The 25,182-nt window shown below is 30.2% G+C and overlaps 1 protein-coding gene and 1 long non-coding RNA gene across 6 annotated transcripts in view; one reads left to right on the top strand and one right to left on the bottom strand.

Annotated features, from left to right (window-relative positions):
* Cnc (NFE2 like bZIP transcription factor cap-n-collar) overlaps positions 1–25,182 on the bottom strand; it is a 101,126-nt gene that overhangs the window by 73,034 nt on the left and 2,910 nt on the right. The window contains exon 1 of one of the 5 annotated variants that reach the window (XM_083052475.1): positions 17,635–17,799. The exons of 3 other annotated variants lie outside the window; for them this stretch is intronic. In XM_083052475.1, the coding sequence (XP_082908601.1) occupies positions 17,635–17,691 (57 nt within the window). In that variant the 5' untranslated portion in view covers positions 17,692–17,799. Of the gene's footprint in view, positions 1–11,016; positions 11,158–17,634; positions 17,800–25,182 lie in introns of those variants that run through there. One more of the 5 variants, XM_083052485.1, reaches the window with a different exon arrangement.
* LOC145944314 (uncharacterized) lies at positions 11,585–24,515 on the top strand. The gene is made up of 3 exons (XR_014426657.1): positions 11,585–11,778; positions 23,601–23,692; positions 24,063–24,515. It is a non-coding gene; the product is annotated as an uncharacterized LOC145944314 (long non-coding RNA).

Genomic DNA, 25,182 nt, shown 5'->3' with positions numbered 1-25,182 from the left:
TCCATTTAAAAACCAAAGAAAATATGAATATCCAGATATAAGTGCATGTCTAAGCATTGATACTTTTACCTAAACAATTGATACTTTTACCTTTTAACAAAATATTTCTATTCCAATCTTTAAAAAAATTTAGGCAATTTATTCAAATTTACATATCCATACGCATTCTTAAATTTATTATACATATATATAAAGAAGATAAATTTCAAGGTTGTATAAAAAATTTTGAGTCAGTTGATTTCATAGAGCTTTTGTATTAATTAAGGCATAAATCTCGGATAGATAAATAAAATAGTCGATCCTTGTCTTGAATTATAAAGTTTTCCACGTGGCACGATGCGTCGTATCGAGAGAGTAGGCGCAAAGGGATAAAACATTAATTTCCTGGTTTTAATTAGTGCGTTGTGCATGCAGCCGCACAGTAATGGCGGCTGAGCCTTCGGTCAAGGCGGGGATAAAGGGAGAGGCGAGGCTAAAGGGGAATTTGATTAATGATCCTATGGGATCTGAAATGGGAAGAGAGGGAGGAAGCGTATCCTAGGGGACGCCTGTCTTGCCACGAAGCAACGATCGGTCCGAAACGTAACTCGAATATACAGGCAATATTTTCGGACATATAGCACAATTGATAGCTATTATATTGCTTTTTTATTTCTTGATTGTTCAAGAAAACGTATAGCTCTCATTAATTAAAATTACATTAAAAGAAAGTAATACAGTAACAATAATAATATAAAGTTAATCAACAACTGATTTTAGAAGTATATTAAATATTTGTACGATATAACATTACGAGCTAATGTAACGTAATAAGCAAGTAAAGTAACTCGGAAAAGAGGGAGATTTAATTACGACCAAAGTTTTTTGAAGCAAAGGGTGAAACTTAGTGTCAGTCACCGAGAAACCCTTGAAGGATCTTTCAAAAGAGAAAGTAGGTACCATAATTACCCGGGAAGGGTTTAATCCGGCGATCAATATTATATATTCTACATCGCAATGGTGACGATTATTTTTGACGACACGTAAGTATTTATTTAACTGAATAAATATAAAATACAAAAATATATTCTCAAATCGCGATTCAAGTGAAACTAATTTTTTCACGCTTTATTCTTTTTTCCATTGCTAATCAGAAAGAAAGGGCCAAGATGGAATATGTGGTATGAGAACAGGTTGCAATGAAAGATCAAATAAAAGTACATATTTGCTTGTAGTCGATCAATGAACTATAATCGTCGCGCTTAAAAAAATCCAAGAGTTTTTAGTAATAATAATATCCTTTCAAATTTTGTCTATAATAAAATGTATTCATGCATGGGGAGAAAATAATCAAATTATGAAAAAATGCAGAGTTGATTAAAATTCTAATCACAAAACCGGTTGCACAACGTCGCAAATGAATACTATGACTCAATTTAATTATTTCCTGTCTGGTTTTGATATAAAAGTGATTTTTTAAAATCACAAGTCAAAATAAATTACGATTGCAATTTCCGATATACATCATTGTTATTTATAACAGAAATTTCATCAGATTTTTGCGGTTCAGACATTACCAGTACGTGCGACTAAGCCCATTATCATGACGCCTTAAGCGAACTAGCGAATAACAAATTGCGCCCTGGTGCACCGCGACTTTAACGCTCGCGTGAGTACTGAAATGCGATCATTTGCATCATAATCAAGACCGCCGGAGCCACGTTATTTTCTTCGTTCGCGCGAAGCGGAAAAAAAGAAACGAACGTTCTCGCGGACGTAAGACTCGAGAGAGAGAGAGGGTGGGCAAGACGAGAGGGGACAGCATGAAAAATAGTTCCGGCGCTATCGGTGCAGCCAAAGCACCCCCCTATCTCGTGTCCCATCGACGTATCATCAATGTAATTCGTATAATGTATCCACGCAACTCCGACCAGCAGGGTTGCGGAGGAAAGGAGGGATGGGGAATTGCGGAGGGAGAGAGACGCGTATTTATGTTGTGGGCTATATCGCGGAGATACAGTCGCGGCGGGAAGGGAAAGAAGGAGTTGGAAAAGGGTGGGGAACGGTGCGTGCACAAAGGGAACGCCGACGGTGCCCTCACGATCATTCACCCCGACAGGGGCGTATACTCTCCCTCCTCAATTCCGAAGCCGCGATCACTGCGGTGCGATGCCAAGCCCATGTATTTTGCATTCGCTGCTTTTTGCGCGCAATTTCAAAAAAGAGAATACGGTCATACCTCGAGTACCAGAGCCGCAATTTTCGGCAAGACACGAACGCCGGCAAAAGTAAGAACTTGGAACTTAAGAAAATGAAAAAAAAAAAGAGTCAAATCTTTTAGACAGATTAAAGTTGGTATTCGCGTGATTAGCGCAAAAATATGACTCTGAAAATACGTTTCGCATATATTCCCGAAAAAAGTTTATCCTGACAAAATTTTACAACGTTTTACAAAGTCTTTGCAAGTTTATAACGATTATATCCAACGAATTATGTTGTAATAATGATCGCACAATAAGAAAATAATCTTCTATATGGCTATCGACCAATATTTAATCGATACTTTTCACAGCAAGTGCAAAATATTTTTTTTTGCCTAACGTGAAAAGAAAGAAAAATGTATGTATAACAATTTATATGATAAAATTAACAGACACAAAATTAATAAACATGATTGGACGTTAAATTAGATTGGAAAAACATCATTTGTCACAAAGCTAAGTAAAGACAAATAGTCTTCTAAGATTAATAAAGAAACTTGTTATATATTGTATGTAAGTTGTCTATAGTGGATACAATAATAAGACACATGATTCATTTATAAAATATTGCATAATGTGTTTTTTATAATGTGTTCTTATATATCTTGTCGAGCATGGATACAATTTTCATACACTGTTAGATAATAACCAATAGTGTGTTATATCACGTACTATTCTGGGTCATTAATTTATAATTTATTCACATGAAATCTAAAAAAATTCTACGCGTATCAAAACACTTTTTCAGAACGTATTAATAATTAGCAAGAAAATGTTGATACAAAGTATAATATGCCTGTCAATTTAATGGATTTTTTTTCAATTTATGATAATAAAATGAATTTTTTTACAAGTATAATAATTAAATATTAATGAATCATTGCTTATGTATTATTAAAAGTTGATTAAATATTAGTTTCGCGGTCGTTTTCAGATTGATCAGAGATAAATCGATAAAGCGATAAACAACTAGACATTTATTCTGATAAATATAACATCAATCATTAAGTTTTAATATGAATACTTACAGAAACTATTTGATAAAGAGATAATCTCTGCAAAAGAATTATACTAAACTATATTTTATTGTATAAATTGATACTCATATATATTAAAAAAAATTGTCATGTGAGAGAAATATCAAATTTTGTCAAAATCTACGAGAGAGAAATACACAAATGCTTAATACTCTTACACATAGTATCATAAAGTATTTCAATCCGCTATATTATCGGCGAGCCTGTCTCCTCTCTTTCACTAAAGTTTTATAGCAATGAGAACAGAATTTGTAAGGACAATTTAAGAAGAAGACTACCTAGTCTAGGCTAGATTGTATAGAAGATAATTTATCACACATATTTTCTTTTCCACGATCCAGATGAGATCTTTCGTTTTACTAGAAAAATTCTTATCTTCAGCCCCGAGGCTTTTCCGTACGCGTGCCTTATCTGTCATGCGCGACATAAGCTGAAGAAGTGCGAAACCAATCTCAGTCATCGTCGCAAGAACATGAACTGAACCATTTTCTTTTTGCCCGCCTGCCACTTTCGTTCCACCGCGGCCATTGAATCAACATGTACTCCATTATTTATTCTTGCGCGTTAGATGCATTTTTCCGACTGACAATTATCGCTACATGTGAATCGGAATCATTTATATTATCGCAAATCAGTGATATTAATCAACGATCAATAATCTATCGAAAAAAAATTTACAACAAAAACTGGAAGATTGATACGGAATCGTACGTGTGTTTCTCTTTTCATTTGCATCGAGGATCGTGGCTATTTCTAAACCGATAAACAAAATATGCTTTGCCTTCGAGTTTAACAACGTAATAAACATAAATAAAATTGCTTAATTATGTCGGAAGAATGCAGGCTACATGCAAGAAACCACGTATCGAACTATTCTACAGCGAGATTACGATGCAATTTTTGCGAATATATTTACAGTTCACCGTAATAAAAATAAAAAAAATTTAACGCTTTCGAGCGTGTCTCATAAATAGTGATCAATTAAACGTGTTACTAAAGCGTCTTCCTCATTCCGAACATCTTTCAATAATTTGATGTAGATAAAATGCGCCTCAGATAGGGCTATCTATATCAAATTTGTTTGGTTTTATCATAATAATCCTTTCATTTTGATTTGATGTAAAAATACATATTTTTTCGTGAAAGGCACATTTGTCGATGATATGTAAAGATCAAAGAAAAATGGCGACTGTGGTGAAGCCGATGATGGCGATGGACCCTGAATTTTTTCGAGATACCGCGCGATTGGTTCGAACCTTATAATTACGCTCGGAGAAGAAAACCGGTCTCGAGCCTGGCGATGAACGTATTCGCTCAAGTCTTCGTGTAGTCGCTATTAATGCAAATAAGGTCCTAGAAGACATGATCGGAACTAATCATTGGATTTAACCTTGAAAACTTTTTAGCAAGCACTATATAAATTATTGAGATTTATTCGCTACTTACTTATGTTTCTCGCAATTATTAGAACATTCCACGATTTTCATTTACGTATCAGATATTCATCAGGTTTAAATGTCCAGCTCAAAAGAAAGCTATGACTCTTTCAACCCTATTTTTTATAAATTCTCTCTTTTATTTACTATAATTGTCTAATATATCTTATATTTTTCTGGTTACAGAATTTTCTAGGAAATATTCACGGAGTTGTAAAATCGGCAGAGCAGATGGTGCGGTCTTTCGATCAACCTCATGCCACGGTTTCTGTGAGAATCGTTTGTACCTATAACTGCAGTCTATGTGATGCGCGTTCGTATGAAGAAAATGCAATTCATGATGTAATCTCCAGGGAACGGGCATCGATCACACGGTGATCTTCCTCGACGTCAAAATATTTTCAAAGACAGTCCGCACGACGGGAGAGCCTGGAAATCGTTCGATCTAAGGGAAATCGCGTTTTAAACCTCAGAATCTATCTCTTCTGAATGATTCGCGGGAAAAATTAAAGAAAGACTTTCTCGACAAAAAAGATATTATTCTCGTTATTCTCCATAAATTCGAGACACGTAAATTTTATAAAGTGGCAAAACTTATTACGCTGCTAACACACATCACATTCCTTTTATAATGATGGAAATTTCTAATTAAAGAAATATAAAATAAAGATCGATGATTTGAATTTGAAATAAAATACATTGAGATTGCGTACACATGTAATTATATATGTATATGTGTCTATTTAACTGATTGATTAAACTGTTCAATAATAAATTCCAGAACAGCAAAATTTCTCAATAAAAATGAAATATAATGTATAGTACACGAAATGTAATATAAAGAATACATAAATCTTTTTATAAATATCAGAATATTCAGAGTTGTGTTCAGCTTTCACAGTTATATATCCCGATACGCATTGTACTATTAATAATACTAAATCGCATCGTCGGATAAGATCAGAAGAAATTAAATGCCTCCACCGAGGACGTTTCGTTCTCTTCGCAACGCGGACACAGAGTTTATCGAGAACGCACCTGAAAGACGCTTGCCTTTTTTAATCTCATGAGGGTACATAGAAAAGGCATAGAGCCGAGAAAGGGCTCAAGAGGTAACTTGACAAATGAAGAGGACGGCATCTCTTTGAATCGGACAGCTGTAAAAGAGCGTTCCGACGAGACGCCGAATCCGACCAAGCAACACTGTGCGGTAACGTATACGTTTGTTTAATACGGAACTCATAGTGTCGATTATGAAAAAAAAGAAAAAAATGTTAACGAGCCGGATGCGGCCAACGGACGGCAGGAAGGTTAAGGCGAACCGAATCCGGCCGAGAGCTCGATAGGTCGACAGGACCTATCGAGGAATCGGACGAAGAGGAGATGGACGGCCGATCGAACGGAAAAAGACATTGCTGCGTCAGCCTGATAAAATCTCGAATATTGCGGCGTGTATCATTACGCGGCGCACGAACATACTTTTACGTCTCGCACTGTCTTTGCGGCTGTCACGATAATTACCGGTGACGATCATTGCCAGTGTCTCTACCGTTAATGAATCGATAAAGACACCGCTGTCTTGTGCACGTTTGTCTGGTTCACGCTTTCATGCTGGGCTTTAAAGGCGCCCGTCGTCTCTATATAGCGAAGAAGTTTGCAATTATAAAGTATAAGACATATAATATGTTTATCTGAAGGCAGTACATGTTGAAGTTTAGAAGTCAATAACACAGCTGCGTTACAAGTCAAATTTAAAATAAAACTTAGAGAAAATTGACTGAAAATAATTTATTTCAAGCTTTTCGAGTATTTAATGTTAAATTTTTCGAATTGTTTAAGATAAATAAAAATTGATCAAGAGAAAAAAATATTTTTGAAAATATTGAGAGGCGATTTATATTAATTTTTCACGAGATTAACATGAGAGATAAATATAATGATTTTCGATTGCACCCTGCTACTTCTACGCCCCTGCCTTTCTCCGGTGCTTTCACGTGGACCTCCACCAGTGTCATTAGTCACCGCGGCAACATTTCTCCGGAGACTCGAGAAAGGGGACGCAAAACTATTCTACCCACTTGTTCCGCAAAGAAAACGGCGGTAAAGGTGTTTATGGTAATCTTAGCGAGCTACCCAGCAAGGTGTCCCGTCGTTACGACTATTTTTCAGTTACTTCAATATCTTTAGCTAGAATCTTCAAAAAAAAATGAGCGATCGGTTTCTAAATCCTTTGTGATACAATCTAAGAATAAAGGAGTTTATGATCTACGCTTGAATCTGTTAGTAAGAAAATACAGCTTTTTTCAATTAATACTCATCAAAAAAAGCAACATTAATTACTTTATTTTTTGAAATTTAAATGGTTCATAAAGATGAGAGATTTGATGAGATTTGATGAAATTACGAGATTTACAACTTACAAATCGTATATAAAAAAGAAATATTATATTGCAAAGTAAATGAAGATTTGCGTAACTATTGATTAGAGCTTCTCTAATAACGTAAAGGAAAGAAATAAATATGACGAATAAAAATCTAATATTAAATATATGATCTAATAGAGTAAATGTTTTTCATCTTGATTATAAATGACAGGTGCTTATTTTCATCATACTTTTAGGTTTTTTGCAATGATTGTCCGACACTGACGTATTATATCGAAAATAATATTATTATAAATAAGATTATCAGAGATCGATGTTATGATGATATATATGTGCGAAAGTATTGTAGTTTTCAACGTCTATGTGGGGAACGAGACTTGACACATTGACAAGTACGTGACACGAGACCACCTCCGCTACAACCGAGATGTGTATCTTGTTTGTTATCTTGTGGCTACCACAATTTGTCAAGACGAATCAGATTGAGCTTAAAGGAAGAACCGACAGACAGGAGACATTCCCGATTCTCTAGCAAAGGAAATCTTTTTTTTTGTCCAACAAATATGTTTCGTATAAATTAGATCGAGATCAATAATCATATTATGATCAAGCGCTGAATTATAATGCGGGTTACATTGCAATCATCGCATTATTAAAAAATAAGAGAATGCAAATGAATGAAGGAATCTACGTTAACATTTACATTCTAGCGCCATGCGCCATCTAGAACCATATGACTGAAGAGTTATACATGTAGTTGAATGAAAGCTTCGATGTGATACCGACTATTCACAAATCAGAAAGTTGCAGAAGATATAGCGCTACCAGAAACGATCTCAAAAGATAAGAAAACAATAGTTTCTCAGCCATTGCTAATTAATAAAATAATAGAAATACGACTTACAATTGAATTTAGAGCGGAAGCAATATAAGAAAGTGAAAGTGGCTAAGAAAAATAAAAGTAAAATCTGTTAAAAATAAAAAAAAATAAAAAGAACAAACTTGATATATTTTATATGCAAATAAAGATTGCACTATACTGCAAAAGATATATTCTATATATACAGAAATTAGTAAAAATATATATGACGCCAATAACATTTGTATTGTATCTATCAATTTCTGCGATAACATTTTTCATATGAGGCTAGATTGTATGCAATAGACACGATAAATCTAACAAGTTAGATACTATAAATTTTATACTGCAAAGTCATTATTTATGACATATGTTTATAATTGATACAGAAAAGATGATACAAATTAGCGTAGTCATCTATTTTCTTAATATCCATCGAACGAGAAATTATTTCCTACAGAAATAGTACAGAGATATCTTAATCTGCTAATGTAATTGTTGGATTCTCTTTTGTATATTGTGAATAATTACATTTACTTATTGTTAAATGTTTATATTTTATAATTTTATAATTTTTTCCATCGATATGTGTGAAGTCAATTGTGAATTTGTTTTATATTTTGCAATTTTTCTTCTTAATTAAATCTATAATTAGATAAAATAAAAACTCTGTATTCGAATTATCATTTATAATGTGATTCAAAGTTTTACTGGCAATAGAGAAATGTGATCGAAAGAATGAATGCAGTGGTTTGTTCTCCGAGATAAATGTGCGTACGTGGCTACATAATAAGCTTAATGAATCATTGATTAGTTTTCTGATGTGCATATCTAACTATAGTAAAACCTCACGTTGTATGTGACAGTAAAATTTAACATGAAAAAAGTAATGAAAATTTTGATTCATCTATTCAAGATATATGAGTCATATTTTACGTATACCGGACATAATAAAAATTTAATAATATTTTAATTTTATTTATGTATATGGATTTGCGATTAGTAAATATAATTATTCCGTTATCGATACGTATTTAATCATATATATGCACCATATATATTACACTAACTATAGATATAAGATATAATATAATTATATAAATGTGTAAATGCACTTATTTCCGGTAATAGTTATTTTTATATTCTCAAAATCTACAAAATATATGATAAAAATAATTTCTTATCTATTATAAATAATAAATAGTATATACGAACAAAAATTTATTTTTTATTTAAGACTCTAAACGTAACTTATTGCACACAAATTTGCAACGCGTTGTTATTGATAAGTGCCGAGCAGAATTTAAAAAAAGAAAAAAAAAATCTGAACAATTTTGCATTGAGCATCATGCCAAAATCTTCATTACGCTTGAAATAAAATTTCATACAACAAGATACGCACGAGATAAATTCGCATATACATAAATTCGGTATCGTCCCACAACGAGTTTGTTTGATATGATTAAAGCTGCTCGATTATCTATACGAAATACAGAGATACAAAGTAAACGTGATTATAACTTCTGTATCAATCATTACATAATTTTCGATAGTTAAATGATGATAGACATCGCATATAATAGACGTAGATTCCAGAAATAATTGGTTGACTTGCATCATACTAAATGATCGTGAATTGTGTTATCTATTGGGTATTACTGAGAACATATATTATTAAATGAAGATGAGACTTTATCCTTCAGAACAGAGAGTCACGGCTTTGGCGCCAAGTGAGAGTGTGTGCATTTCAATGTCAATGGAATTCCAGTGTCGAAACAATAAATTTATCAATTAATGTTTTATTAGTCTCTTTAACTTATATCAATATTACGAATAAAATTCTTACCACTTAATTTAGACATTATATTCTTATTAGCATTAACAGACATAAAAATATTATAACAATTAAAAATTTATAAAATGTATTTCGAATTGATTTCTTTTTTTTGTCAAAGAAATATTTCTTTTCATTTTATTAAAAAAAGTTGCAATTTTTAAAGTACATTGGCAAAAATTAAAAATAGAAATCCAGTACTGAATATTTTTATTTAACTTATTTTTTAGTATTTTTATATATTTATATTATTTTTCATATATTAATCGTATACGTCAATGGCAGGTGAAAAAAATTGTTAATATCAAGTTTAAAAGATATACATATATCTTCTATGAAAGAATTATAAATTTCATCCGTTCTTTTTTGTGTATTAATATTGGATATAATAAGATAAGAGAAAGAGATTCTATTGTGTTATAACTAGAAGATTCAAGACTTTGTTTATCGGCACGAGGCAAACTTATGCATTAGTTTTATTCAAGCGATTATCATATCGCTTGAATAAAACTAATGCATAAGTTTGCCTGTTTTACTGTTGGAATAAATTATCACCATCATTATCATATTCGATTGTCGATACTTTCGATGGACATAACGTGCGCATCTTAAATCATAAAAAAAAAAAAAAGAAAATAGAAAATTTATATATTATCTTTTTATGTGAATGGAAGTTCGCATAAAAAAATTTTGTACTTTTTCGCGGAAATTATGACATCATACGGAATGTCCCGTGTTGCCGCGAAATAATTCGAATCATATATAAGAACACGTCTGACCGGTTATACGAGCATCATCGACGCCAAGTGTGAGAAAGAGAAGTCATTCGGGTTATCGCGCACATGTGTCTGAATATAAGATTCCTCTTAACGTTGAAAGCAGGTGAAATATAACAAAAAGAGTGTAATGCGCATGTGAAACAGTTTATGTTTAAATAATGTTACTTTATTTTGCATATTTTACGCTGAAGAAGAATAATAATAATTTGAAAGAAACTTTTTTTTTAGTTTCACGAATATTTTTTAATAACAAAAATTATTGTACTTGCGTGTCAAAAAACTTAACACCCTTTTAAAATCTCACTTCGCTTTTATTGAGTACAAATTATATACTATTCCATTTCGTATCGCGAAAACAATCGCGTAAAATATATACTTTCTCTTTTTCCCATATCCCAATACTTATCATTCACGATTTTCTAATAACAATATAACGTCAAGACATACCGCATTTGATATTACTTCCAGACTCATATTGCTCCGTTCGATCTTCGAATATATTCGACCAAAGAGAAATCACTGTCTGCACAACGTTCTTCCGCCAATGCAATACGTCACGGTTATTTTTGGCGGGCTCGATGATATCTTCTACACAGGAGTTTCTACGTTTTACCGCGTTTCGAATACGGTGCGCGGAACGATGATGAAGTCACGTGTGCGTTGTATGGTAACGTAAATTCGAAATCATGAAGATTATAACGATCGATTCACCATTAATTCGCAATGAACATGAATTTTTAACATTCACCGTATCGAGAGATCCAGTGATTTCGACGGTATTCGCTTTTTAGCAGCACATTGGAGAAAGAAAATTCGTTGGATGAAAGTAAAATCACCAAACAGTTTTCACATTGTTACATTCCCGTTGCGATTTATACACTCGCGATCGCGAGACTGACGATTGCGCGACGACGATGTAATCAACAGCGGCGAGTTCGACGGCGACGGCGACGTCCGACGAAGACAGATTGCTCTATACGCGCGCGTCACGATGATAACGATGAGTACGTTGTAAGCAACTGATTCGCACCACTCGTGTCGTGAAAATCCTCACCACGGATAGATTCTGCCTCTGCGCGCGACCAGCAATGTTAAGAGCTCTCAAAAGCACTTCTAATCTAGTTCGAGGTCGAAATTATCTTAGAATCGATTGCAAAAAGCGATAAAAATAATTAATTAGCTAAGAATCTGAGGGGATACGACACGAAGGTAAGAGCAATTTCCACAAACACATAGTTTGCACTTTCAATAGAATGATTTAAAACGTAAATTCTCGCTTGTCGATTATTTTGGACTGTGATTAAATTCTATCTCTTAAAAAAGTTCTATCTCTTAAAATAAGTGAACTGACGTTGAAGAGAAATCATCCTTAAATCGTTGCCAATGGTCAGGAGCAAACTGGATAAGATATAATCATTGGCGTAAATTTAAACGTAACCTTCTATTTATCTAAACGCACACATTTTATGAAACAAGATAGTGAGATGAGCGAGGGGTGTCTCACTCATCAAAAATTTGTACATGCATTGTGAATTACCGAGAATTCTAAATAATTCCATGTAATACGCCGTATAATTCTAAGTAATGCGACGAAATGCGTGTAATTATTTTAATTCTTTTTTTTTTTTAATAAAATACAATATTTAAATATTAGTACTGTTTAATTTAGTCAGAAAAATGTAATTAGAATGATTATAAAAAGAAATGTTAAGAAAACTAAATTTATGAGATATTGTAAAATTGTAAATCATATAGTTCCAAGTTGTATTATGTAAAAAATTTTAAATTAATATTTTTTTTAAGATTAATATTGCAAATATTTAGTTGGAACACCTAAATTAAAATATGATATTATGATAAAGATATAACAAAAAGAGTTATGTGTTCCCAATTATAACTAAAAAAATGTCTTGTTTTAAACTTCTTAACTAAATATAATTCTTAAATAACTTGTTTTAAATTAAATATCAAATATTAATGATTTAATAAATTATAATATTTAGTAAAATATATATTTAAAAAACATCATAACCACACAGAGAGAATTTTCTCTTAGAATTTACCCTGAAAATCATGATAATCGTGGGACAATATGGTATGGAAAGAATTTTATGAGAATTTCTCCGATTAATATTTATCACAATAAAAATAATATCTATCATAATAAAATATAAAATATGTTTGATTAATTTTACTAAACTGCATAATAAAATTAATCAAACATATTTTATATTTTATTATGATAGATATTATTATTTTTATTGTGATAAATATTAATCGGAGAAATTCTCATACTCATAAAATTCTTTCCATACCATATTGTCCCACGATTACCATAATTTTCAGGATAAATTCTAAGAGAAAATTCTCTCAGTGCACATTATTTTTATTTTTAAGACGTTCTTGTCTGGATTATTATTATTTTATGCTTGTAAATCAATGCGAAGTAATGCGTAATTCCAGGAAAAATGTACATGTATTGCGACAATGAGACACCCCTCGGAGATGAGACTTTTGTGAATAACCATATTTTGTTTGATAACTATGATCTTTCTATAAATCAAAAATACCGCGTGAATTTAATATATAAAATGTATTCACAATCCTTATAAAATCAAATAATCTCCCAATTCATCACAAGTCTTTTTGTCAATTTATTTCCCTACAATATTGCGTATGTTATAATATACCATATGACCAAATGGATAGATTGCAAGAGAATGCAAAGATAATATAACAAAAAATATTATGATACGTTATTAAAATGTGTCTACCAAGGTGAAGATAAGATAGGATAAAAGTATTATCGGTCGCGTTCACATATATTCGTCAAAAAAAAAAAAAAAAAAAAAATTACAACGCGGTAACGTAACGAAATAATGATTATATTGCCTGCATGATAATCCTTCTTTATTATTGGAGCAAATGGTCAAAATCTACTTCTCTTTATTACGCAAACATATTTTAGCAATAGCATTTTACAAATTCTTGTACAATTAGTATCTGCTATAATTCGTTATACAAAATTTTTCTCAATTTCCAAGTTGTACATCTTTCCTTCTATTGAAATAAACTGTCTTTATACATATTTTCTGCTTTCAAACAACATTCTTTATCATCTTCCCTTATTTCTTTTGTGCCAATCATTCTTATCATTTGGTGTAACGGGTATAATACATATACATTCCGTATATGAAAAAAGCACAGTTTGATGATGGAGTAAACAATTATTGTTTACGATATTTTGGACACCGCTTTAATAGCTTGTTAAGTATTAATTAATTTTAATAAATTAGATAAATTATCAAAGTAAAAGATAGCGTTAAGATTTGTTTTTTGTTATTACACTAAAAAAAAAAATTATTAACTTGACTAAACCGTTCAACTAAATAATATTTTGTTAACTAAACATATAAAAATATTTAAATTAAATATAACATATTAAACCTAACAAAACGTGTATTTGACTTAAATATTAATATATGTCCAATTAACAAAATAGTAATTTAGTTGAACGGTTTAGTCAAGTTAACAATTTTTTTTCAGTGTATGCGATTATTTAAAAAATTGGTAAAGAAAGTAAAAGTAGATAACGACATGCATGCACGGCAACGCAAAGTCAAGGTCATCGATCGTATTAGATAATAAAATCATGCACAAGACATGAGTCATAATTATGACAGTTATTAATAATAAATATTAAACAATATAATTCCGAATGTATCCGGGAAGAGTTTATAGCAAAACATACGACAGATTATCATACAGAAGGTATGAAAATCTAGGTGGCAACTATAGACACACATGTTTGCGCAATAATGTATGAGCGATTATTTGATCTTATGTCATAATGGCTGTGAGTAATACTCGTAAGAATGAATCCTATTGTGAGTTCTGAACGAATTCTAAAAGAATTACAACTCTATCTATAATAACAAACGCTCTTGCAAATATGTATTTTTATTTGCATATATATTTTTAGAAAAAAAACTTGTTTAAGCAATATTATATCGTCTATTTTTTTAATATACTACATCAACGTTTTATATTTTTTATATATTTTTAATATATGTTTATATTGTACATTTTTAATATAAATTAACATTCACTTTATTAAAAAATAATATTTCTTTTAGTTTATTATGAGAGACAGCAACATAATATATGAATTTATCACCGAGCATGTGTATTACGTGCTATTAAGTCAGTTAATGTTAAAATTTTATTTTAGTTATTAAATGTATTATTTAATTTGCATTGTTATTTTAATTTTAATTTTTAATTTTTAATTTTTTGCATTTTCTTCTATATCTATTAATGATCTATTAAGGATTTTCTTCCGTATCTATTAATGTGATATCTATTCCATATCTATTAATGTGATTTATAGATCTATTAAGATTAATCACGAGAATAATAGGCTGAATTGAAATATATATGATTTGATACACAATGAATATCTCCTATCTATAATAAACAATAAAGACAAACGTTTTATTTCGCTCATACACACATTAAATAAATTCTCTCTTTTCATAAACCGTCCATTCGAGATAGTGTAAATTGGTTCGATTAACGTATACTGAGAAAAATGATTACTCTCAATTAACCGTCGCGCTGACCTTGCTAGTGCCGCCTTGTTTAAGCGATATTTATTTTAGTTTTTTCGCAAAAATACAACTGCATTAATTATTGCAAAAGTTCATGAGAAATCTTATCTGCACAACTTTTATTAAGCACGATAACGTGCGAGCTTCGTTATCAGAGATAACATGGTGGACCGGTCCTAAACATAGTTACATACGCATCGTATCATATCGTGCGTGCTGTTTTTTTATCACAATAAAGTGATATAGTTGAAAAAAAATATATTTTAACAAGAAAGTAATGATTATAATGATATCAGCATTTATGTATTTTTGAAAAATGAAATCAACAAAACTGTTTTTCTTTAATGTAACTATCAATGTAGAGAATTGTGTAGCTAGCAATCGATAACTAGAATTTGCTAAAGTAAACTGAGAGTTGCTCTGTCAAACTGTTTTACCAATAGAAAGCACGAAAATCATATATTGAATGGCTTGTTACAGCTATCTGTATCCACTTACATATTTTAAATTCGTATTTTATGGACATTATAATAGAATTATAATGTCCATAAAATACGAATTTAAAATATGTAAAAAAAATATTTGTTTTTATGTCTCACATCCAATATACAATATTTTTTAAATTTATAAACTGAGAAAAGATGAGTGAATTAATCTCTAAAAATATAAACATATAGTTAACACAATATTATAATTTTACTCCAACAAATAAAACTAATTTAGAGATTAATGAAAAGACATTTAATATTTTCCTGCAAGTATATAAGAATCTTATTGCTAAAAAGATAGCAACACAAACTATAAATTTTATCAAATTATAATTATGATTAATTATTTATTTAACTGAGAAGAAATATAAAACTACCAATATGCTTTACACATACATGGCATGTATGAGCGATAAATTAAGCACCGTTATATTAAACATGAAAATGTATATGCACTTGCTGAATAACTTATCGGTACAATATTTACAATATTTTATCATTATCGGCATTAATTGTCCGAACAAGGTAAAGCCTGACGACGAATGTAACAAAGATACCTCCAATTCGATTGCCAAATGCGCGTGCGAAGACGCGTGGGTTTAACCCGCGAAGGTTACAAGAGCGCTGCACTCTCTCGTGAACAAACGAACGTTACAGAACAGGCGCAGTTATTTTTACAGAAGCTGCCTCGACCTCGCTAACCTTGGCGATCTTTTCTAAAAATTCATCGCGAACGATTCTGCAATACGCGAAAAAAAAGTCGCGCTTTTTTCCCTGACGATCAGCTTACGTATATTATAGTTACCTGACTAATTTTATGGCGCAAGTCAAAAATAATGCAACGTTGTTTACGTACACCGATACAAAATACTGCGACAAAGACAAAGGTTGCCGCGCTAATTTGTCTGTGAATTGGCGAGGTTTCATCGAGGATTGCCTCTGATTCACGGGAATTCTTGTTGACTGTCATACATTTGCCACAAAATCATTGTAACAAAATTTTTAATTTTTATTTTTATCTTACCTTCACACATCTTGGAGATATTAAATTATATCTTTTTATCATAAATATCGTAAATAACGGAGATTTAAAAATGATATAGTATAGATAAATGTAATTAGCGGGAATCTCAATAAACATATATTTTTGCCTCAATGAAATATCATTAATTTATATTTTAATTATATATTAACTATTAAATATTATATTGTGTAATATACGTTTAGTGTAGCAAATTCAAAGATTTTAAGAAAAAACAGAATTTGTGAGACTGATGCAAATGCAAATGACAAGAATGAAACAGGAAAGTGCAGAGAAAATGCAAAAATTTCATATTTTATATTAAAAACTCACCAAAATAACTGAATGAAGTGTATGTTATATTTCGAATATTAAGACAGAATGTGCTGTAGACCTGTTGCGTAGCAGACAAATGCAGAGATATTGACGCGCGTGAATAATCGCACGTTTTAGTAAAGTTTGAAATATCTTCGAGAAATTTAAGATGTGAAATGGATACATACCTGAAACAGAAAAAAAACAATGTCGTTTTAATTTAGATTAGTCAATAGTAAAAGATAAAAAAGTACATTAATTATGCAACATGAGAGGTATTACAAACAAATCTTTAATTATTATTCAGTTTTACATCTATATCGACATCTTCCTGTCATTTATCACGTGTATTGTAGATCTATGTACTAAATTATCTAATATTCGAGTTTGAAGGTCGAAAATATCTCTTTGTATTACATTATCAATCTTAACAAATGCCAATATCTTTCTTATGAGGAATTGAAAATATGCTAATATCTCAAAAGCCTCCTCGTTTGCAATTTAAATATCCGGTCACTCTGAAGCCTTATACACTCGCGAACGGTATTGCGTATATACGTGTTTTATCACATGCGTGAGCGGCGATGCTTTTTAGCGAAAAATTAATCCGAAAATTCGATAAGAAACGTACATCGTCCGGCACGAATATAGTGATCATCCTCGGCTGTTTCCTCTTTCTGCGCGCCATCTGACACGTGCGAATAAACGATGACGATCTCGATGCGTTTCGATTAATTACGCGTGCGACCAATACATGACACACAGTCTCTAACTTGAACTCGTCTTACGCGACGTGTTGCCGGACTGTCGGCTTGCACCTTGGTTGCGACGAGGCGCCTTGCGTCCGTCAACCGTGGACACAGGTCGTCAGGGTCATCGTTTGCATACGCTCGCGATGCTGATTTATGAAAATTTATGGAACGCTCGATGAACATGTGGCGCGGTCCCCGTTTCTTACTGAACGATAAAAATTCGTTGGAAGAAATCTGGGCAAGAAGTTCGACTTCTGTGTGTTCTTGGCAAAATTACGATTTATAAAAACGCACCTCTTAACTGTATAAAAGTCAAATGAATCTAAATGTCGAATATTTGTATATTCAATTTTAACTGTAATACGATACTTTGTAAAAATGTCACATAAGAATTTTACGATACGTGGTTTATGCAAATATTTTATCAGTTTATTTTATTGATAAAATTATCCAGTGTGATTAATTTATATCCAAATTGCATTTTCATTATATATTTCACCACTAATTCGTATAAATAAATTGAAATATCATCCGAAAAGAGCGCAAAAAGAAGAAGAGAATATAATACAAATTGATCGAAGATCTATATTTTATATATAAGCAAGATTTTTTCAAATTAAATTTAAATTTAATTAGAGATTTATAAAAACTTATTATTGTTAAAGTTAATGTCATAATATTTCTTATACATCTTTATTTCATTGATGTGTTACACTTTTTAGTGTAGAGTATTTAAATATATTGATACTTTGGACGATATACATATAGTGACTATATCCAAAATTGTTCAATATTATTATATAATATTATCCAATATTCGGTATCGCGAGCAAATAATTAATTCTAAACAATATATATATTAGCAGTAATATTAACTAATAAATATTCAATTTGCATGAATACATATATATTGACACAATTCTTACGGGTTGTTTACCGACTCGCGAAACAAGTTAATGATTCACAATGATACAAAAAAATTAATATATATTACGTATATAATTCGTATAATTTTCGTATAATATTCGCATAATTTCGTATAATAATAAGCCAAAAATAGTAAGTTTCGTACCATTCTGTAATATATAATAAAGCGAATTAATGTAAAAAATTGATGTAAAAGATGATTTTAACAGCAAACAGAAATGCGTTTATAAGTTGGTCACTGAGGTAATTTTTGTACAAGGGCTAGGTAATTCAGCGGCACTTTCCAAAGGAAATTTTGGGTAATTCAAGGTAATTTTTGATAATTCTAAATAATCTTTAGCATTCTCAGGTAATCTTGGGTATTCTAATAGGAAATCTAAGTAATCTAAGGGTAATATCAAATAATCTGTAGGTAATCTTTAATTTTTGAACTTAGGGAACGTCATTGATGAATTGTATCTTTTTACAATAATATATATATACATTTGCAGTCGATTTTTAGAGTCGACGCTTCGTAAAAACGTGCTTTTTTATAATTTAAGTGAATTGTGGTTAGGTTTTTGCGGTACCACGTCTTTCTCTCTCAGGCCACGAACACACGAGCATTTAAAAATTGCGAAATGCATTCTTATCTACAACTTTTGATAAGCCATCGTCATTTAACGGTAAAACAAAACCTATATTACAATTTTCATGTATTGAATATTCTGCCGGTAATTCCGGTATATTTTCATTTTTATCGCACTTTATTTTTATGGATGTATTGCAAAGAAAACAATTAACAGTAACAAAACTTAAATTTTCATTTCCAACGTTTTTGGGAATAAAATTGACAGCGTTAAGAAATAATAAAATATTTTTAAAATTTTAATGTTTCAAAATAGGAAAAAATTTTTACTGTTTACAACAAAAACATTAAAATATATATTTAAAAAAATTCTTTAAGATTAATTTTAAATTAAAAAAAGGGAATAATAAAAAAAAATATCATTCTAAATTCTAAGTATGATGGGCATAATTTGTATTAGATAATCTTAAGTAATCTGAGGTAATTTAAAGGTAATCCGTATCAAGGGTAATTTTTGCACACTATAACCACTAGTGACCAACCCCTCGGTTTATAAATAATTTTTCATTGTACTAATAAGAAATCAAAGTTTTTTGCGATTGAAAAAAAATGAATATAATAATGTGCATAGACATATAACTGATGCATATAATAATGACATATAGACATATAACGGCCTATAAAAAATATGTTCATTTTGATTCGATGAAAATGTTAGTTCGTAAGTGATTGTGAATGATAGTTCAATTCGTTCAAGGTAATCATCATTACGTTGTTTACTCTAGGAGACGCTTCATCTTTGTTAAATCTCTAAACAGATTTTATACGATTGTATATTTAATCGCTTCACATTCACTTTACGTAAAGGCTAAATATTCTCAACCTTTGCACTCATGCGCAAGATAGTACGTGTAAAACCAGTAACGTAGACAGGTATACATTATAAAACAAAAATAAAAAACATAAAAATTTACTAAATACTACAAGTTAAGCGATTCGATAAGAATAACCAAACTGATTTAAAACATTCGTGCTAACGAATGTTTTAGAAGTTATTTGATTTAAAATATATCTAGATAAAAAAATATATATTCAAAAATTTTTAATATTTTCTCTAATATATATTAAATATAAAATGTCAATTTTGAAAATCTCAGCTAGAAATTTTTAAAATCTTTAATTTCTTAATCTTAAATTTTTAAATCTACAACAAAAGTTTAAAAGTTCATTAAAACTTTAATTATTTTGATGTATATGTAATCAACAAGACAAAAGATACTTTATAGATATGACAATTACAATTAGTCAAAGTTTTAGAAATGTCAAGCTAAGTAAATTTATCATCTACAGAGAGAGAGAGAGAGAGTTTACGATTTAAATAATGGGTAATGATAGTAAAGATATTATATGTAGAGATATTATAATATATATATATATATATATATATATATATATATATTCCATATTGAATCAAAATTTGTTAAATATAAAACACTCGAACGTAAAATGCAATTGCAAGAAATTAGTAGAAAAAAACTTGTCGAGACTCCAGCTCTGGTAATGTTATATATATATGGAACGAAGGTCAATATATAACGCAGCGAGGTCAGACATTTTATTATCTCTATATTCGCTCGCTTTGCTTTCCGTTTATCTTTTAACCACGTGTTCATATAGTATTCAATATTTAAATGCCAATTATGCATATTCGTCAAATCTTTGCACATTACAACACGCTCATATTTTTTAATAAGATTTTTTCATACACATGTATAAATATGCATGATATAATATAATAAAACATGTCTAAGAATATATATATATGTATATATTATCTGACTAATAGCTATTCACATCCACGCAATGGCAATTTACGAATTTTATATTTTACAGTCAATAACAATAATCTAATAGTGAGGCCAAATTACTGGTTGACAGTTGTCATATATTTCAAATTTTTGAAACATAGTTATGTTCAACTTATATTCAACAGGTCACATTTCTTTATGGTCAATCTTTTTACGATTGAAGTAACGGAAACTTTCTGTTTTACGCCAGCCATCCGCCTGCCAAATTTTAAATCGTGCAACGATGTCACAATGGGTCAGCGTGTCTCGAAGTAAAACGTGTATACAGGAAAGACAATAAATTAAATTAATTTCCGATTTTTTGAGAATACATACTTGCAAGGCGAGTAATCGGTAATATTAATCAATGTATATATTTTGATATAAAAATTTAAAAATATATAATAAAAATATTTTTAAAGATATAAATAATTTTAGAAAATCACTTATAAAATGTTTTAATATTACTTATTGTTACAATTCTTTAAAAACGACATAAATACACTCATCACTATATAAAAACTGTTTTAAAATAAACAGAAATCTCGAAAATCAAAAAGCAATCCCCCAAAAATATAGAAATAAAAAATATAGATATAAAAAAATTTCTATAAAATCGACACTTCATCTTTTAAGAAAATTAATTTTTTATTAAAGTTTTGAATGTATCCAGAAGAGTTCTAGAGAGTTCCTTATTTATAATTTTAAAACCAGTTCTATCGCATATTAAGTTAAAAAATGCAAAGATTTACTCAATGCTATACAAGAGAACTGTTTTAGAAGAAACAGAGCTCTCGAAAATCGACCAACATCTCATCTCGAATTATCAAAGCATTATCATGCCATTTTAAATTGTCTTCTTTAATCACTACAAAGAACGTGTGAGAGATGCATTTCAATCGCATTAGGGCAGTTTGCCAATCTCGATTCGTCAAAGATCATTGCTATATATTGAAGTGCGTATATTTTTCTCGAGACACGCTTGGTTGCGGCTGCCTTTCTAAGACCGGGGAAAGTCTGATCTCTACACTCTTTTATTCTCAATTTTCATCCACAAAAACAATTCAAAACATTTGAAACAAACATTTAATTCAAGAAAGAACTATAATTTGCATGTAATAGTTTTCAGAAAATTAATCAAAATTATTCTGAAAATAATTATAAATGAAATCTAAGTCATCTTAATAAAATTTTCTTCTTGAAAAAGAGAAATAATTCATTCAATTTTCAATTTTTAAAAACTGACAAAATAATAGTATATAAAATATTACTAAAATATTGACACAAACGATCATAAATTGTTGATGCTCAAGTAAATATTGAAGACCTGGTTTCAAAATATATGAGTATAAAATACAGATAAAAAGTTTGCACGACATAACATCTTATCATTTATTATCTACTTGGCAATATCTTCGTATAATAATTTTCAACGCACGAGACAATAATAAAAATACCGGTATTTATTACGGCATTTAGCGTTACTATTCTGCTTGGTTTGCATCTGTACAAATGTCACATTTTTTCAAAGAACATTACTTTAGAATATTGGTCAAAAAGGTGAGTGCGATGAAAAACCTTGAGAAAATATAAAATGTAAATCTTGAGATTTGCATTGCATCGATCATTCAATGCGTCCTAACACGTAAATTGCAAACAGAAGAATGAATCTCTTTTCATGAGCACGTTATAATCACCTCAAAAATCCTCGACCGGTTTCTAATTCTGGACGCATATATTGCTCTGAAAACGAGAGATTTGTACAGAACTTTTCTCGCGAAATCGAGGCATCTGATTTTTATGTGTTTCTTTTTTTTCACAAAAAAGTTCTTAATGCGCGTATACCTACGCGTATGCATACAATTATTTTTATAATCGAGGCCGTCGTACACGAATATCACAGGAAAAGCTTTCGGCAAAATGTTGTCGAAATGTTCACTCGAATAAAGCAGCGGTTAATTTATATATAATCACGTTCAGAAAAAATTGAATGATGATCCCTTCGCGAAATAAATTGAGATAAATCCTGTCAAGCGATCTTCGAAATGCAATAAATTCATTTGATGTCCGCGTGTTGGAACGAGGCCAGATGTTTAATTTGGAACAAGACGATTCTCGGTAATGTACGGAAAATATACTTACATATATTTTTCGTCGCATTTAGTTAACAGCATTCAAAAATAGTTACATAAAATTATCGTTGCAACAATTCCTTTGATCTACTCTAATTTATAAACATATATTTTCTTTGATATTGTTCGATTAGATTTCAATTAGAAGCTCGATGACAACTTTATCCGTTACAATGTCGCAAATATGAAAAATTCTATAAATTTTAAAAACAATGTATATACATATTATTGTACAAATTAATAAGTATAGAGTAAGAACGTGACATTAATATTGTGCAAAATATATGTAAGAGATACGTGTTTCCTTATATCATTTTTTTGCATCATATTAATCGTGACTTTTTTCAGTACAAAGAATTATATTGTTTCAGAAATATTTTCGACACAAGAATGCTTACTTATCACGATGCACAATCATATTTGATGTATAAGCACGTTTTGCGAAATGATACTCCACTTAAGAGTGAGTTTGACATAGGAATCACCATTATTAAAATATAGCTTTACTGATTTATTACATCATCCTGTATTTCAATTATATCACACATTATGATAGGTATTATCACTAAACAATATATTGCTGAACATTGAACAATTTACAATTTCTCGAAATTAAAAAAAAATTTGCTATTATTTTAATATCTTTTCAGATTTATGTAAATTGAATTTTACATTACAAAAATAAAAATCTGAAAATTTTGAAAGATATATATCAAAAGTGATCTCTGCTAGAATACTCAGAACACTGCTTTCTTTAATGATGACAATATTTATATACACACGCGCGTATATATAAATTTGTCAATAATTTATTAATAACATATTATTTTTAGATTCAGTTTTTCAATCATTACAATACCGTCAAATATTTCTACATCTGGCGCATTAAAATATGCAGAAAGTTTTACATTTGATAGTCGTAAATCGATAATGCCAGCAATATCCTTGTTCAAACGTTCAAATGCAAGCGTCAGATTTCATGTGAAGGCTTTTACTATAAGTAGTGAAATAATCCAAAAAAGAATATTTATACGTATGTATGATATCATAGCTTGACTTGACCTCAGCTTGATTTGACTTCAGCCAAAGATTGCAGAATTCTATTAGTAACCAAATTTAGTTCGTACTATTCTATTCTGGACGAATCAATTGCATGTCTAATTAATGCTTGTTTCAGTACTTACAAGGTAACAAGGAACATCAAAGTTATTTGCGATTGGAAATGTAATTTTAATTGATAGATCAATTTAGATATACATATGCTTTTTTCTTTTTCATATGTACACATTCAGTCTCAGAAATATTGTTATTTATTAATATATTTCTTCCTAGGGTAATTTTGATTGTTTCATATATATAATCATTTTATAAATTATTTTGAGAAAAATAAGTAAATTTAAATTACACTTATAACACGGAGATATATATCAGAAAAGCAAGATTACCATAAATATTATTTAAAATACTTGAAAAGAGATTTTAAATATATTAATTAATATATTGTGTTAATATAAATACACAAGTATATTTCAAGTTTTACTTTAATTTAAGGATTTGAAATTGAACGTTTTAATCACAGGGTAAATATAAACTCTACATGAAAAAACTCAGAAATAGCTGAAGATAATAAATAATTTCACTAAAACATGATATATGTTGTATAAATTGCATTCGTCATAAAAGGTTAATCAAATAATTATTGCGGATGATATTAGTTACGATAATGTGCTTTTTATCATATAAAATATAAGTATGCAGTTGTTCATCTTATTGTTAATGCGGCATTGCGATCAATGAGCTTGAAAGATCTTAAATCTACTAAAAAGGCCATCACGTGGAGAGATTCGCAATTAGTTAACCTAGATTAGTCAGTATAGATAACAAGGACACTGTCCTGTGACGGAAAGAACTGATCTTTCAAGTGATCTTTGTATATGCGAACTTGGCAAAAAT

The sequence above is a fragment of the Prenolepis imparis genome, unplaced genomic scaffold (genome assembly GCF_030444845.1).
Source record: "Prenolepis imparis isolate NDT839.2.m4 unplaced genomic scaffold, iyPreImpa1.0 SCAF_1, whole genome shotgun sequence".
NCBI lineage: Eukaryota > Metazoa > Arthropoda > Insecta > Hymenoptera > Formicidae > Prenolepis > Prenolepis imparis.
This window is presented reverse-complemented; position numbering and strand designations above follow the sequence as displayed.